At 35.5% G+C, this 18,018-nt stretch overlaps 1 protein-coding gene across 4 annotated transcripts in view; it reads left to right on the top strand.

Moving 5' to 3' along the window:
• NAB1 (NGFI-A binding protein 1) overlaps positions 1-16,981 on the top strand; it is a 45,349-nt gene extending 28,368 nt beyond the window's left edge. For 3 of the 4 annotated variants that reach the window (XM_012464141.3, XM_064373231.1, XM_012464142.3), the window contains exons 5-8: positions 8,637-8,726; positions 10,358-10,520; positions 12,107-12,223; positions 14,523-16,981. In XM_012464141.3, the coding sequence (XP_012319564.1) occupies positions 8,637-8,726; positions 10,358-10,520; positions 12,107-12,223; positions 14,523-14,611 (459 nt within the window). In that variant the 3' untranslated portion in view covers positions 14,612-16,981. The remainder of the gene's footprint in view (positions 1-8,636; positions 8,727-10,357; positions 10,521-12,106; positions 12,224-14,522) is intronic. The other variant, XM_012464140.3, reaches the window with a different exon arrangement.
• The last annotated feature ends 1,037 nt before the right edge of the window (positions 16,982-18,018 follow it).

The raw sequence follows: 18,018 nt of genomic DNA, 5'->3' as shown, positions 1-18,018 counted from the left end.
ATGGTTTCTAGGTTCATCCATGTCTCTACAAAGGACATGAACTCATCATTTTTTAAAGATTGCCGTTCTAACTGGCGTGAGATGGTATCTCATTGTGGTTTTGATTTGCATTTTTCTAATGACCAGTGATGATGAGCTTTTTTTCCATGTGTTTGTTGACTATAAATGTTGTCTTTTGAGATGTGTGTATTCATATTGTTCACCCACTTTTTGATTTTTTTTTTTCCCCTTCACCCTCATGTAGAAAGAGCAGCTGGGACTGGGGCAAGCACCACGGAGTGGAAGGAAGAGCAGGGGGAGAGAGAAGGCCTCATCTCTCTATATTTATACATAACCCTGGGGAAGACACAGAGATTGCACTTGTGCTGTTCATGCCGCCGCTGCCTCTGGGCCTTCCCAACACACACATGGTCTCTTCACCACTGCCCTCGAGTTCTGTGTCTTCTTCCCCTGCCTCCAATTGCTGTCTTGGCTGCTCTCCCATAGTTGTTTATTTTTTATTTGGGGCAGTGGGCATGTATGGGGAGGGGAGGGGGTTCTTCCCAGCCTCAGGTCCCAGCTTTTAGCATTGTTTATTTTGCATCCCCTTCAATAAAACAAGCTAGTTGGGCATAGTTTAAAAAACAAAAAACCTTCTCTAGTTTATTAAAAAGCACTTGTGTATTGCAGATCATCAGTATCTTTCAACGTGTGTGTCTTGTGTGTATGGATACCTACACATGTAGATTGTGTAATTCGTTGCCAAATATATAGTATTGGTATGAATCCTTGTCTGTGCTGTACTATAAGTCAAATTTGAGATACCGGAACTATTTATGGAAGCTGATATGAGGTAGATAGTACTGGCTGTATAAAGTTACTGCTCCCTTAAAACTTTTCACCAAGTACTAGTGCTTTATGTCTACCTTCTTTGTGGCTTCTGGGGAGGGAGAACTTCTGGTATAAGAAGAAATTAGTGGAGACTATTGGGAAGGTGTAATTTGAGCTGGGTTTTTAAAAGAAGAGTAGAATTTCAGAAGATAGGGATATGGGGAGGGTATTGAGATAGCATTATAAAGATAGACTAACATGGGCAAAGGCAGATAAGAAAATACTAAGCATATTGAGAGAACAATAAGTTCGTCTAGGGAATGTGATTGACACAGAGGACCTCATGAATAAAACTACAAAGAATGTAGAATTATTTTAACATACTTTTTGAGTGTTTCTCTTGTGATTCTCAGCTTATTAATTTCTATGTAAAGAAACTAATATACAAGGCTGGGCATGGTGGCTCATGGCTATAATCCCAGCACTTTGGGAGGCCAAGGTGGGTGGATTGCTTGAGTCCAGGAGTTCAAGACCAGCTTGGGCAACATGGCAAAACCCCATCTTTACAAAACATACAAAAATTAGCCAAGCATGGTGGTATGCGCCTATAGTCCTAGCTACTCAGGAGGTTGAGGTGGGAGGATCACTTGAGCTAGGGAGGTTGAGCCTTTATTGTGCCGCTGCACTCCAGCCCCAGCAACAGAGCACGACCCTGTCTTAAGCAAAGAAAATAAAGTTTTAAGTGATTGACAAATAAACTTAAGCTTAGCCCATTTTAAAGTGTAACTGGTTTTTAATTACAAGGCCCAAACTAATGAGACAAGTTTTTATCTTCTTTTAAAAGCTTTAAGTGTTCTAAAATCTGTTATTGCTGGCTTTTTCCATCTTAAAAGTATAATTTTTACAGTTAACAAAAATGTAATGTTGAGCAGATAAAATAAAAATGACTTCAAAATACTTTGACATGTAAAGGAAAGAGAAACATTTTCTTGCTTGTCATTATCAATGCATTAGGGTATACTAATAAAAGTAGTGCTTTGTTCAAGCTCAGTTAAGAGCTTTTGTGGCTAAATACTGTATTTTCCTGATCTAAACATGAAGGCTTGGGTAGAATGAAGTTCTAACTCATTCACTTGTCTGATTTTTCTATCTGGAAAGCTCTTATTTATGTAGTAGGTTGTTCCCCCTTAAAGGATAGTTACTTAATTGATTTTTAAAAAAATAGCAGTATATACATTGCATAGAAGTATGCAAGATAATCTGCTTTCCTTAAATAGTGTTCCTTCTTACAGGGTATGTTAAACATTAAAACACTTTGAACTCTAATTCTTAGAATATATGAGATAGACATGGAGAAGGATCGCCCGCTAGCTTAGGTATGTCTTAGGGAACCCACCATTTGGAATGAAATATCTAGGGAAACACATCTTCAAGCCTTCATGCTAGTTAGTAAGTGAGGTTGGGAGTCCTTCTGCTTGACCCGGATGAATAACTTGTCCACTGGAACACAGCGCTCTGTGATCCACTTTTAGCTGAAATGAAAATAGATTTTGTTTATTCTTACTTATCTTTTAATTAGATCTTCTAATTAAATCTTCTAGTTCTGGGGCAGTTGTAAAAATAGCTACTTTGTGGTGCTTTTTTTATGTGTCAGTCCCTACTAGGCATTTGGAATTCATTATCACAAACATTCTTGTCTAACCTATGTGGAGGCTTTATGATTTCCATTTTACAGCCAAGGAGAGACCCAGATCGTCTCAGTATCTTGCCAGTGTTACCAGATTGCTATCCAGTAGCAGAGCCAGGGCTTCCAACCTATGTCTGATTCCCGAATGTGAAAGCAGTAGCACCTTCCTAGGTGCTAATGATCATTCACAAAGCATCTTACCTGTGAAAAAACACTATTGGAATTATACCTTTCCTCCTACTAGTACCGTGTGAAGGGTGAAATGCTAGTCTTTGAAAAGGGTGGACAGTGGCAATTACTGTTTTCTAATCCATGAAATTTTATTTAGTAAACAATTACAAGTTTTGAATAGAAAATTTAATGATGTAAATTTTAAAATATTTAAGTATAAGAAGTTATCATTCGATGCTGATTGTTTACAATGAGTAAAAACCTTGTGTTGAGAAGATAAACAGAGTAAATCAGAAAAATTAGTTTATTTCCTTTGTCCTACCTATGACAGAATATATTTAAGGTGGCTTGACAACTCATTCAAGGAGATGAAAAATCAAGAGCCAAAGTCCCTGGCTCTCTTGTCTTCTCCTAATTTTTATTAAATCTTAGTTAAAAGTGGATTAAATTGGTAACTTTTCTTTTTCATTAAGAACACATTGAGTTCCATGAACAAACTTGTCATTAACTCCAGTGTTATGAGTAACATCTTAGAAGGGAGAAAAGATATATAAAGCTACAGTCTCAGGGCTGGTGGTGGGAGCTGACTAACTGGACTAAGTGCTATATCTCATCTGAGTGTTCTTCATTCGCTCAAATTGCTGGAGACTGGGCAGAGATGAGAAATGACAGCATTCTTGACCCTGTGGGAGTCAGAGGTGCAAAGCATTCAGAGATGAGTGGATGAAAGAAATGAGGTTTGTTAAGAGAGCCCAGGAAGTCAGAGAACTGGGGCTTGAAGAAGAAAGACCTAAAGGAAACATCTGCTAGCAGGTCCAGCAGGGTGGGGGTGGGAAAGTGAGGAAGGGGGAGGAAAGAGGGTCAGAACATCCACCTACACTGCTACTAAGCTTGTTGAAAAGAAAGCTGGTCTAATTTGACATAGACTCTTCCCCTCTGGATCAGAAAAACAGAAGCATTACAATATGCTATTCATACAGAAAGTGTGATTAGAAAAAAGGAAAATGCACGTGTGGGGTTGAGAACATCTGTTGTAACAAGTCATCTAGAGACAGCTAAGCAGTGGTCCCTAGACCACTTAAAGTGGCTTGCTAGTGTTCAGCAGGAAGGATGAGGAGGAATGGGGATGAGACCGATGGGATGAGAGTACTTAGGTCATGCCCCAGCCTCCGTCCTATTTCTTTTTATTTTCTCAGTGCTCAGACCCAGAGTTTCATCAGCAAGGGAACACTGTGATTAATGGCATCAGCCAAAAATATGACATGGAGATAGATCACTCATAGCATGGTGCAGCTGGTGCCTGGGAAACAAGCTTACTAGACGTGTAACAAAAGTCGTGCACCAAACATAATGTGAAAGAGAGCAGTTTCTTGGGAATATTCTCACTTTTATTTCTAAGTCATATATTTTGGGACCTTAAATCTACTTTATATGACATGCAGTGATAGCTACTCGATTTTGTAGTTTTTCCATCCACAGTGAACTGTCAAGACAGTGGGAGAAAATAATGACTAATGTACCCACTTGCAGAGAGATCACTGATTACTTTGGATATTGTTATTTATTACTTGTTTTAGGCTTTTATTTATCTTTATTAATGATGGAATAGTGTCCATTTTCCGGCAACTTTCACATGTAGAGTTAGAGGCTCCCCCATCCAGCTTTTTCAGTATTCTCATGGTTGAATAATCCTGACAGTGGGGCCACCATATATTTGTATGGCAATGTGTACTTTTCCAAGGCTTAGTTATTTGTGTTACTTTATTTAATCCCCACAAACTTCCAGTGGGCAGATACACAGGTGGTGTAATCCTAATTTAAAAATTTGGATCACTCGGAATGATGAGGTTTACTTTTTTGCTTGAGATCATGCAGCTGGTTCCTAACGTGAAATGACTAGATCAAACCTTTCTCCTTCAAGCTCTTCCAGAAACAGTATTGAGGCATTGGGGCTCATGGGGATTCTGATTGGTACACTCCACTCAGAGTCTACTGATGAACCGATAACCCTCTAATCTGGGTCTCCAGCCGTGATTTTACAACAAGCTCCAAACTCACTGCCCCTGTTTACCTGGCTTATCTAAGAGGTCTGACCAGCAGATGAGCTCGACTGTTCCGGCCCCTCCCAGATCTTGTGGTCTTGAGTTCCTCATTCTAGTGAGTGTCACAACCAAACTCTCAGTTGCCTTATTTCTGCAGCACCTGCCGCTGTCCAGGGCTGCACCCTATCTTCACCAACAACCCTGTAACCAGTGTCCCTGTCACTACTCTGAACTCCCCTCCTCCGCACACATTCTCCATCACATTCACATGCGATGGGCTTTCTGAAATGTAAATCCAATCTGTCTCTTCCCTGAGACTTTCAATGGCTTCTCTTTGTATTTAAGATAAAATCTAAAATTCTTAACATAGCTTACAAGGCCTTACAGAATCTGTCCCTATGTTTCCACCTTCCCTCACCACTCCCTCTTTCTCAGTGTATATGGAATATTTTTCAGCTTCCCAGAGTATGCCCTGTTCTTTTTGCCTCCAGACCTCTGTACCAGCTGCTTTCTTTTGGAACTCTCAGCCTAGACGCCCTGGCCTCTGGGATGCCTGCTCTGCCACAGCGCCCTCTGCTGTGCTCTGGGTCTCCATCCATTTCCCTCCCTAGACTGTTGTCTGGAGCGCCGAAGCAGGCCATCTCGTTTGCCATTGTATCTTGTGTCCCTATATTGAGTACAGTGTATGAATCAGCTGGGTGAACACGACATTTTTGTTGAACGCATAAACACATGTTTCTAGGTTTCCAGTGTTCTTTTCACTGAGATAGTTCCCCAACAATGTACTCAATATTCTCTGGTTGATTTTAGTATTAAATGTTTTAGTTCTTCCTTCTCTAAGATGTCTATACTCTGTAACTGTCCATAAAATTTCTGTTTTTCCCCTGGATCATGCTTTACTGATTAAATCTGGTGACTTTTTAGATGAGCTTAACAGATATCCGTAACAAACATTTATCAAGTAATTGCTGTGTGCCAGACACTGTATTAAGTATTTTTCATGAATTTTCTGCTTCCTTAAAATGATTCTGTAAGTTAAGTACTATTCTTCCCATTTTATAGATGAGGAAACAGACAAAGAGAGATGAAATAATCTACCCAGTATTACAGCGAATAAGTAGAAGAGTTGGGTTTTGAACTCGGTGCAAATCATACAGTTAGTTAAAGCCCATTCAGCTTATGAAAAGCTGAGCTATAATTTCTGTTTATAGAAATGCCTATGTTCTTGTGAGTTTCTTATAGGTAGTAACTCTATGAATTTATGGGTTGAGCATAGGCTTTGAAGCTAGTGTTGTAGCTGTAAAAAAAGGAAACCCAATCTTGTCTGTGAGGAAGATTAGATGACATAATGAATGTAAAATATAGAACATAGGGACTGGTACGTTGTTGACTCCTGGAAAATGGTAACTGCTCATTTAGAAGTTGTTCTAACTCTTCTACTAGCTTACCTCACTGAACTTGAGAACTTAAGTAGTTCCAGTGGGGTGGGGGTTTGCTAAAGAGAAAGTTGGATTTTTCAGTCTAAATAAATTATTATAAGAAAACTGGAATGACTAAGAAAAAGTAGACTTTGGATTTAGCTTGGACTGTATACACTTGTATGAAGTTCATTCTAGCTTACTTTATGATTATGTTCCATGCATATCTGTAAGCCAACACAGAGACCTAGAAGAGCGGCTATTTTCAACACTTCAAAAATGCTGATACATACTGGCCCATGATAAAGCTACATAGGACCATCTTAAGATGTTAAGTTTATTAGCTCTTGGCTCTCTCTATGTTATTTCATGTCTTTGAATTTTAAAAATAGCAAATTAGTTACTACTTAGGGAATGAATTTTGATAGATAAAATATTTGAAAATGTTAAATCTGCAGTGGAGAAATCATTTATTGAAAAGACCCTGATGGGGGAAAATTTTTGAACCACTATCTTGTATCCCAGATAAGGTAAAATATTTTGTTATTATTACATCTTTTCCTGCTGTATATTGTAAGAACTTTGGTTTTTAAGGACTTGCCCTCTGCTGCAAATACGTAACTTATCAAAGAAGGGGAGAAATAATGTTTTAGAGTTTAATTGTTAATTTCTGTGAGGAGTCCTTTAGGAGGTTTTACCAAAGTTAAAACCATGCTGTCATGGTATTTTTTAGTTATAAAAGTTCATGAGCAATCAACAGGCAAAAAACAAAAAACCTTGAAAAAAGTAGTATGTGGAATACAGTGTATAAAATGGAAGTGATTTAAGTTGAAGTATTGTCCAGTGTCCCCAGAGAGGCCCTATTTATTATAGGAATTTAGTATGTATTACACCTATTTAGTAGTTACTATAACTGAAGGCATTATTTCACTTTATCTCATTTGGTCCTCACAACAATCCTAATAGATAGGTTCTCCTATCCTCATTTTTCCTACTAGGAAACTGAAGTTAAGGAAGGTTAAGTTACTCATCCGGTGTCACATAGCTAGTAAGTGATGGAGTTGGAACACAAATACAGGCCTTTCGATTTCCAAAGCCCCATTTCCTGTCATAGGATATGATAAAGGAGAAATCACAAGCCTACATCTTTGAGCTCTTCAGGGTGGGATTATTGGTTAACACTTTAAAGAAAATTTAGTTTGGATCATTAACCACATTTACGTAACAAAATCAATTTCAGATGGGTTAGAGGGTTAAATTTAAAAAACAAAGTTCTAGAAAAATTAGAGGGTAGATCTGAATACATACACCAAATTTCTGAGGCAGAATTTCCTGAAGCAGAATTTCTCTAAACTTTATAGCAGTAGATGAAATCACAAAATAAAAGTATGTACAACTGTAGCACAGAAAAATTAGAGGGTAGATCTGAATACTTACCAGATTTCTGAAGCAGAATTTCCTGAGGCAGAATTTCTCTAAATTTTATAGCAGCAGATGAAATCACAAAATAAAAGTATGTGCAACTATAGCATATAAAAATTTAAAAATTTTTGCGTATCAAAAGTGTAGATAAATTGGCAGAAATTAAGAAACAAGAATACTTAGTGCTGGCAAGGAGATTGTCATATATTGCTTGTGGTATGATAAACTAGTAAAGGCCCTCTATGGGTTTAGCAAAAGTATATAAGGCATAAAAATATCATTTCTGCAGTAATTTGGCTTCTGGGAATCTTTTGTAATGGATAATCTAAGCTATCAAAAATGCTATCTCCATGAAAATACTTTTGCAGTGTTTTTCATAAAACCAAAAATTAGGAAAAGAATAAAAAATGTCCAATGCGAGGATATGGCTAGTCAAACCCCCCACTAGGTTAAATGCTTTTTGTTCTATGTTTTTTGTTGTTGTTGTTGTTCGAGATGGAGTCTCACTTTGTCACCCAGGCTGGAGTGCAGTGGTGCAGTCTCGTCTCACTGCAACCTCCACCTCCCGGGTTCAAGCAATTCTCGTGCCTCGGCCTCCCGAGTAGCCACTCAGCTTCCTGAGTAGCTGGGATTTCTGTCATGTGCTACCACTCCCAGCTAATTTTTGTGTTTTTTATTTTAGTAAAGACAGGGTTTCACCATGTTGGATGGGCTAATCTCGAACTCCTGACCTAAGGAGATCCGCCTACCTTGGCCTCCCAAAGTGCTGGGATTACAGGCGTGAGCCACCTTTCCTGGCCTAGATGAAATGTTATATAACCATTATAATCAATGATCATAAAGTCTGCTTTCTAATGTAAAACAATGGGGATGATGATATTTTTCATCTAATTTATGTTTCTACTGAGGTTACAGTTGTAGAAAATAAAGTATGTTTCATAAAAGACTGAAATGAAATATTGTACATTAAAATGTTAATCATGATTATATTGAGTTTTCTTTGCTTTGTTTTCCAAGTTTTTGATAATATTGTTATTTTATTATTTACAAACTCCAAATATAAAGGACTTCTTATTTGACCCACAGGATGGGTTTCCAGATTTCCAAGATTCTGTGCAAACGCTCTTCCAGCAGGCTAGAGCTAAGAGTGAAGAACTCACAGCTCTTAATTCACAGGTAACGTAAACTACCAGTTATTATTTCATAATAGTAGTATCTGTAGATTAAAAAATAAATAACTACTTCAGCTAGCTTCTGCTTTAAGTGTCTAAAGACTGACTTTTTATTTCTGGTTGTTTTTTAAAACGTCATCTGAGCCACAGCTGTATCAACATGAGAGCAATAACAACTTGGTTTGATTCAGTTTGTGAAAGGAATCTGATATGGTGCTACTTACTTATTCTTGTAGTTTTGTAGGAAGTGAGACAGATTCTCTACTCAAGAAAACTTAAAAGAAACAGTTTGATGATTGGGAAAACCAGCCATGTTGACCATGGCTGTGTGTAATACAACTCTGAGATAAAATAGTACTAGTTCTCAATAAAATATTAATAGTCAACATTGTAATTATTAACTCTTTTAAATTCATATTTATTGAAAAACTGTTAAATGAATATGTGGCTTCAGGTGCTTTTGCCATTAAGTTATTTGTGTCTGTACACTGAAATTAATTTTAAAATTCCTTCTGCAAACATCATCTTTTAGAAAGCACTGTAAGCTTTTATTCCTCTTGAACAGCTTCTTTGTAATAACTTGCTTTTGATCAAATTTATTACTGCTAAGTTTTGTTTTTTCATGTTAGGATGAAAAATACTTTTTTTTTTTTACCTCAGATATGCTTATTTATTTTATCAACTAATTAGTAACAAGTTCAAATAAAATGCAGTGGTTACTCTTGATTTGGTTTATGTGCATTCCAAAAAATAATATAAGTATTTATCATGTTTATTCTGTGAATTTGTATATTTTATCTATTGATTTTTACATTGTGAATCAGAGCTTTTTGTAACCGATTTTATATAGCAGCTTTCTTGTCCTACTCTTTTGTATAGCATGGTAGTGATTCATATCTGTGCATTTCGACTATTACCTTACCACAAATACACTGCTCTGAATTTCACATGTAAGTAATCTAGAGCAGTGCATTGAAAAGAACTTATAAAACACATATAAATTTATATGTCAGTTGACTTAATTGCATATTTAGAATATGCCTTTTTGTGATTGGTTGGGAAATGCTGCAGTTTCATTTCCTGATGAAGGTGAAGATGCTTATTGGCACTGTTTTTTTTGCATAATTTACATTGTTTAATTTTAGTGGGAGGTGTGTTTGTCTTGTTCTTCTAGACAGCTGTTTTACACCTTCTCTCCCCCAAACATATTGTCATCATATCAGAGTCTGTGTACTGCCAGATCCTAAAATAAAAATGCCAAGATTTCGCCCTAAGTGTTAGAAGTAGTTTATAGCAGATGTTGCTGTTGCTTTTAGGTTTCTTTTTTAAAAAAATCCTTTAAAGGACTTAGTACCTTGGAAAACAAAACTAAGGTTATGTTGCTTTTGAGCTGACATGGAATTCTCTTGACAGGATTGAGAAGAAAGCTTTTATCTTTTGTACACCATCCAGCATTTTATATTTTAACATGATATAGACATCTATGCATATTTATGAATTTGTATACCACATGAAGTGTGAACTAATTTTAATGAATACTAAATATATTTGCTAGAGTCTGAAATTGGTATCTTTAAACCATTAAAAAATCTAGAATGTTTCAATTACTGGTTTTATTTTTGCTTTACTTACTAGCAGCCTGAGAAGGTGATGGCAAAGCAGATGGAGTTCCTTTGCAACCAAGCTGGCTATGAAAGACTGCAGCACGTTGAGAGGAGGTTGTCTACAGGGCTTTACAGGCAGAGCTCAGAAGAGCACAGTCCTAATGGCTTGACTTCTGATAACTCAGATGGACAAGGTACATATTTTAGAATTTTCTACACCTTTAGAGCCACTACATGCACTTCAAAGAGAAACAGAAGAAAACAGCTGATTTTTAAATTATGGTATTTTGTAGAGATTATTTTATAGGTCCTCTTATCAAAATTAAATTCTCCATGTTCTAAATAGGAAATAATTTATTTTGCAAATTTTAATTTGTAAATTTTTAAAGCTTCATTATTTCTAAACATTAGTTGGCACTTGAGATTGACATGTATTCTTTTGTAAGGGGTTGGTGGAAAAGTGAGAATGACCACAGCAGAGACTATTTTCCCCAAAGAAGCAGATTCCAAGAGAGATGTTTATCCTTTTTAAATGACCAAAACTTCATATTTTTTAGACTTTGAAAACAAGTTTGTGAAATTTTCAGCATTGGGTTTTTAAGAGAATATGGTAACTGCTTCTAAAGTGTTAACGACAGAGTACAGCTCAGGTTTAGAAAGCCATGGGATTCGTGAGTATTTTTACCATTCTAAAAAGTACTTCATTCTTTTCACATCCTCACATAAAGAAAATCCCAAGTCATTGTTATTTCACTCATGTAACAGGCATTTTATTTTTTAGTATTTTCTATGTGCCAGGCACGCTTGTAGGCACTGAAGATGTGGCAGGGAACAAGTCCCTGTTTACTTGGAGCTTACACTCTAGTGGAGGGAGATGTACAGGTTATAAGTATATCTTCTAGTTTGAAGTGTTTGAAGAAAAAAAATAATTTTGTAGTGCCTACTTTTTATATGTTATTGTTATACTTTTCTAGAGAGTAGTTATTATTGTCAAAAAAAATTGCATTTGTAAGTAAGAATACCATCTTAAGCATTCTCCAGCCATGGAGTAAAATATTACATGTCTCAGCAGATCAGAGTACTGGAAGAGAAGAAAGTTCTTCCTTTTAAAAATATTATAGGAACCTTTGAGTTGATTGCTTGTTTTACTTCTCCAATTATCCTTAACCGTTAAGAAGCAAAGGCAATTATTAAAGATTTTATGACTCTTAATTTGTGACACCAGGATAATTCAGTGTGGGGAGACAATTTGCTAATGCGATGCATTTCAGTACATGACAACATGATTGGGTATCTAATTTTTCCCCATATTTATGCTAAATCTGTTTTCTCATGGATTTTGCTGTATTTTTTTTTTAATAATCTGTAATTGGCTTGAAGCCTTCTCTGTCTTTCTAGTACTTGTTATTATGTGATTAATGACATGCTGTGGCAGAATGGTGGCACTTGTAAGAAAATGCCTAATGGAGGAGTTGTATTATATGCCAAAACTGGAATGCTCACTGGAATTCCCAGTCTTTTGTTTAGCTCTTAAAACTATCCTGGCAGAATTGTAAACCTTGGGACTAGCATGAAATGACTTGCCATTTTCCTCTTAAATTATTATTTAAAATGTTTTTTCCAACTGTTATGTAAATTCTTCAGTGTCCACTGACTTTCCTCACTTTTTTCCTAAGGAGTGTTCAGGCAATTTTTGAAAACTTATTTTTAAGAAAATCCATGATGTGTTTTTAATATTATGCATATTTCTTTTTTTGTTTTTTGGTTTTTTTTTCATTAGGAGAAAGACCTTTGAATCTCCGCATGCCTAATTTACAGAACAGACAACCCCATCATTTTGTGGTGGACGGGGAGCTGAGCAGACTTTACCCCAGTGAGGCAAAGTCCCACTCATCAGGTGAGAATGAGCTATATGATGAGAGGGTAACACTTGAATAAAAGCATCTTCAAATTCTGTTCTCCTGTTTCCAGTGTCCCTCCCCCACCAAAAAATGTTATTACTGACAGTGTTCCTGTAGATTGAGTATCCCTAGTTGGAAAATTCGAAATGGTCCCAAGCATTTTGTATAACGGTTGCTCACTTGTCAGTTTTTCTCCCCTTGGAAGTGGTAATTGCCATAACACTGGCTGCTCTTGTTAGTCTTTTTGCAAACTTAGTATTCTGAACAATGAAGGGAAAATTCATGAAAGTTGAGATTACTTTCACTAGCCATTATACGAATGGTGACGTTTATACGAAAGTTTTACAATAAATAGCTGGTTTAAGTTGTGTTACTAATATGAAATTGATGGACTACATGTTTGCTTTGACACAGAGAAAACCTTGTGTATCAAAATCTAAACTTTTTATGCAGATGCATTTTAGAGGTGATACTCATATTTCAGAAGTAAACTGAATTCCATAAAAGGATGAGCAGTTCCTTATCATAGTTAGATATTCACATATTTTTACCCAAGTGAAGTGAGTTAGACCTAGTTAAAGCATTAGAGACCAGCACCATTTGAAAGAATCTGGTATCATTCAGTCTTCAAGTTAAAGTAACTTTAGGAGTCACTTGATGAAAGTCACCGATTTTATAGATTATATAACTGAAGCCAAATAAATAGCTCCAAATTTGCATTGTAAGTTAGTGAGAAATGTACTTTTACAAGCACTAGGATTAAACCTGACTTTACATCTGTTATCTAGATAGAATGAATTATATATTTACTAGAAAAAAATGTTATCAAGAGCCTTTATGTCTTTCAGTTTCAGATCATGCTTTTAGTAGCAGATGCTAAAAAGGCAAGTCCTAAATAATGGTCTGGTGCTGTGACTTTAGCATGCGATTGCATACTTGATTGTAGCCAGCTTAATAATTTCAAAGGGAGGTTGAGAAATTGAAACTGTCCCAAAAAGATGACATCCTGGTCTGTTTTCCACAACACAAAAAGTGATCTATTACTTAAAGTTTTTTAAAAAAATGAACAAAATCCCACTTTTGACTAATTTATATTTCTTTGAAGACTCTATATAACAGGAATACTCCAGTCACATTGATCATGTGTCTCATCATGGAGACATAATTGAGCTAGGATTTTATGTAGAACCGAATGAAGAAATGCCTGAAAAAGCCTTTTCTAAAATTTTTAAATGAATAGAAATAATACAGGTTTCATATAGTGCAAGCCTGGGTCTAGATCTTAGCACCAATGCTTGACTGAGTGACCCTGACTGAGTTACTTAAGTACCCTGTTCTTAAGTTGCTTCATCTGTAAAAGAGAAATAATTTCTACCTTGTAGGATAGTTAGGAGGATTAAACAAGATAGTATACCTGCGTCGTACACTGTCTGTTTCAGCCAGCAGGAATTCAATAAATAGTAGCTACTATTTTTATTACTCTTATGTGGAATTTAAAATCCCCTTCTGTTTAGATAGAGAGGATTGTTAAATTGAACTATTTAATTTCAGGTAAGCTATTAGTATTGATTACTTTCTAGAATCCTCTGAAGGTGTAAGTATATGTGTATGGACATTTGCCATGTATATGTGTGTGTGTACATATCTCCCAGTGTTTGTACTTTATATAAAAGTTACATTTGATTATTATTCTGTAGTGTTTGTGTATGGTTGAAATAACTATACACATAGAACTCCATGGAATGATTTCTTATGAAAATAGAGTTCATTATTTTATCCCTAGTTCTGCCACCTTAATATAGGAGAACTTTAAAAAATAATTCCAAGGTTATGAAGATATTTTTCAGTCTGATTACTTCATTGGTGATAAATATTTTAACCAATAACAGTTATATATGAATAATCAGTTTCCTTTTATATATTTATCATGTTGGATCAAGCATTAAATAAAAATTAATATGTTCTATATACTAAATGTTTTATGTGTATTTCATTATTTAATTTTCATGCCACTTTATGTAGATACTATTCCCGTTTTATAGATGGAGACACTAAGGCTTAGGGAGGTGTATAACTTGCCCAGACATGTATACAGCTAGTAATTGGCAGAGTTGAAATTTAAATCCAGAATCCAAGTTCTTAACAGCTCTATGAACAAAAATTTTATATGGAATTGCAGAATCATGAATAGTTGATACTGTTTGGTATGGAGTGTGGAGGTTTGTTTCATAGCTTTGGTATTTTTGCAGTCCATTGATTTAAAATATCGACTCACTTTGTTTCCATTTTATGTAGAGAGCCTTGGGATTTTAAAAGACTACCCTCACTCAGCTTTTACCTTAGAAAAGAAAGTCATCAAAACGGAGCCTGAAGATTCAAGATAGCTGTGATTCTCTCTGTTCTCTGGAAATGGCATCAGATTTAAGGATGATACTCCATCATAGAAATAAGCCTTAATAACCAGTGTTGCCTCATTCAGCTCAAACAGATTTCATAGCCAAAGCAAAAGGACTGGTACGGTAGTCTGCGGAAACTAGGAAGATAAAACAACAGCCACAAAAGAGAAAATCAAGAGTGTTACAATCTATAACAGTAATATTGATTCATTCACATTCCTGTGTTAAGTCATTTTATATGGAAAGGCTTGCAAATCAATATTGTAAGCATTCATTATTTAAGAATGTACAATGTATTTGTGTAATTTATAGAAGTAAACTCTGGATGTTGAGACCTGTTTGGTCCAATAGATGTGGATACAGTTTATTTTACTTGAAATTTTGTTGTCTCTTTGTGTGTTTAACGTGAATATATGTCAGCGTTTAGAATCTTTGCCTGCAGTCGTGAAAAAGAAAGCTTAAGTGATGTAGTTATTGGCAAGATTGTAATGATTGTGGAAAAATAGAAAGCAAATACTCAATTTAAGCCAAGGAAAAGATTGTGAATTTAATATTTGATAAAACTGATTTTGTTTAACAGGAAATGTGTAGCATTCACTCATAAAATATCTGGTTATCAATGCACGTTTACACAATAAGTACTTGAGTGGAGGAAAGTTAAAAAGATGAGCAAGAGTAGAAAATATCTCTTCAACTAGTTGACCTAGATTGTATTAATAGCTACTTAAGATGTATCAAAGATAGGAAGCTATTACTTGGACAAAGAACTTGAAATTTCAGAATGTGTTAAATAGATTAAGACATGGTAAGTTAACCCTACATGTTATAAAGATGGTGACTGTTAACAAAAGCTATAATAGATTAAGTACTGTTTTATATACAGAAAGTCTTCTCTGTGTAGAGAAGTCAGACTAGATGCTTTCACTAGGGAATGTCTTCCCACCCAGCCATCACAAGTGTGGACAATCACTGCTTCCACATTTGTAGGAATACTTCTATAAAAGTTTAGTTGACACCTGTATTCATTATTTATGTTACCATTTCATTTTTCTACATTTTTGAGATTTGTGAATGCAGTTTTTTCTTAAAATTCATTTTAAATTGACAGTACGTTTTTAATTATCCCAATTCATGGACTGTGCGTATATATGGGAGTGTGCTTACATGTTAATAATGTACTTGCATACTTATGAGAATTTCACATTGGAATTCATAATGGTAAAAAAACAAATACATCTGACAATATTTTTTTTTTCTGTTGGTTTAAGAGAAGGTATCTGACAGCTTTACCTACTTCCTATAGATACATCAAACCCAGATATTGCTGAGAAGAGTGTATTGACTTAGAGTATGTGTTTTTTTGTTTTTAGTTCTGCTCTAGATCATAACTGTAAAAAATATTAAGTCATAATCTGTTACACTAAAATTCGTCAGCCAAATGTTAAATGAAGTGTCTGCACTGTAGTCTCAGATCACTGTCACATATATAAATTGCTTCTTCATTTTACTTTGTAGAAGAACTTTACAGTAAGAAACACCAGTAAACAACTTTTATACTGTTAAAAGGCTTTTTTCCCTTCCTAAATGTTTTAATTGTACCATAGTGTTTTGCTCACTGAAGAAGCTTCTTATGGACCTTGCAACTTTGTTGCTAGCTTGAGGTTGATTATTGTGGTTGTATTGTTCACTGTGTGTAGAAATAGTATGAGTGCAACTTAAATAGACTGGTCAGTTTTTAATATTAGCCATAGCACTGGTTAGTATCTCAGTAGTTTCATGAAACGTTTCCTGTATTCTAATCTATTTTGAAACATTTCGTTTGTTTTTTTTTAATTGTGTCTTACAGTCAAGTTTGTAGATTTTAATAAGCCACAATTTTAAAAGATGCAGTAATCTTCTAACTTCCAATATTTATCCATCCATTGTGGACCCACAAATTGCATCTTTAAATTCATAATAAGTTTCCTTACGTATCATCTGTTTCCGGTCTTTCAAGCTTAGTGATAAGGTGGAAGCACAAGAAAAATTTCAGTAGAATACAATTTTTATTTTGTAAACACTAATGTATTAAACTTGCTATACATTAAAGCAAATAATATATTTTTTATTTGAATTGTATATATGAATTGGATGTTATAACTAGTTGATTTTTTTTTCATTTTGTTAGAGGTATTTTCACTGAACAAGGTCAATTGGTTACCTCAGTATTACAGCCAATATAGTCCAAGGGACCATTTCTCCCTGAGTCTCTTACACTTTATTGTGCGATATCCACGTTTCTGTGTCTCTTCAAGCTGTTGGTGAGGTGGGACGAGTGCACTTGCTTCCTGTGGCAATAAAGCTTTTCTGTGCCTCACACATTTATGTTTATAGCATTTTCTACATAGCAGTTTTCTACAGTAAGTAATATTAAGCCTCCCCTATCTGCTTATTTAAGCTAGGTTTCAGCATTAGGGGACAAGAACTTACGTCTTAAGTTGGGACTAAATATTGTCAGCTACCGTCATTTCTAAAACGTCATTTGGTGAGCAGGTTCTCAGTAGACTCTGGTCTGGGAGATAAAGGTCAATTTATATTCTCACTTATGAGACATTTTTAAAACTCCACCATTTCCAACTGTATTAAAAGGAGAAATGTTAGGATTTAACATCTATAATACATTACATATTTGTAAAATATTAATGTGATTTGGCCTCAGTATTATGGGCTAATTAGATGAAATTGAGCTAACCTGTAGTAAATAACCAGGACAAGCCTATCAACAGGTATTAATTGATGAGTTCTATAGATTAATGAAGATCATCAGTGTGCCAAGCACTGTGCTAGGTGCCAGGGAAGAGGTAAAGGCCACAGACGAAATATATGATCCTTGCCCAAAATCTAGTTGGATGGGAACTAATACCACTCACATAAAAATAAAAATTTTAGTGCCTTACATATTGGGATAAGGAGCTGACATTTAGTGCATTCTGTATTACGTAGCCAGCACTTTACAGGTGAGAGAAAGCACATTGAGATTTCAAAAGAGAATCGGCCAGGACTGAAATCAACTTGCAGCGGTGAAATTTGATAAGCCATAGTGGTAGTACATTTCACTTTGAGGCTTTTTTTTTTTTTTTTAACTGCAATTTTATTGTGGAACTGAATGGCAGATCTGTGCCTGGGTAATAATTCTTTTGACAATCCATTGAATCTGTCAAAAGGCAGCAGGGAAAGGTGCTTTTCATCTGCCCCTAATTAGTGAAACCACTTGGGTAAAAGCTTTAGGATTTGGTAATTATGAGACTGCTAGCACCTAGTGTACCTTTACAACTATAGTTGACACTATTTAAGACTTAAAGGCTAAATAAGTATGCAGGGAATTTCCTAACGTATGGTCTACTCACTTGGCTACT

This window comes from Aotus nancymaae, unplaced genomic scaffold (assembly GCF_030222135.1).
Source record: "Aotus nancymaae isolate 86718 unplaced genomic scaffold, 86718_ANA_hifiasm-v0.15.2.pri h1tg000008l, whole genome shotgun sequence".
NCBI lineage: Eukaryota > Metazoa > Chordata > Mammalia > Primates > Aotidae > Aotus > Aotus nancymaae.
Note: the sequence above shows the minus strand (reverse complement) of the source record. Positions and strands in the feature narration are given on the sequence as shown.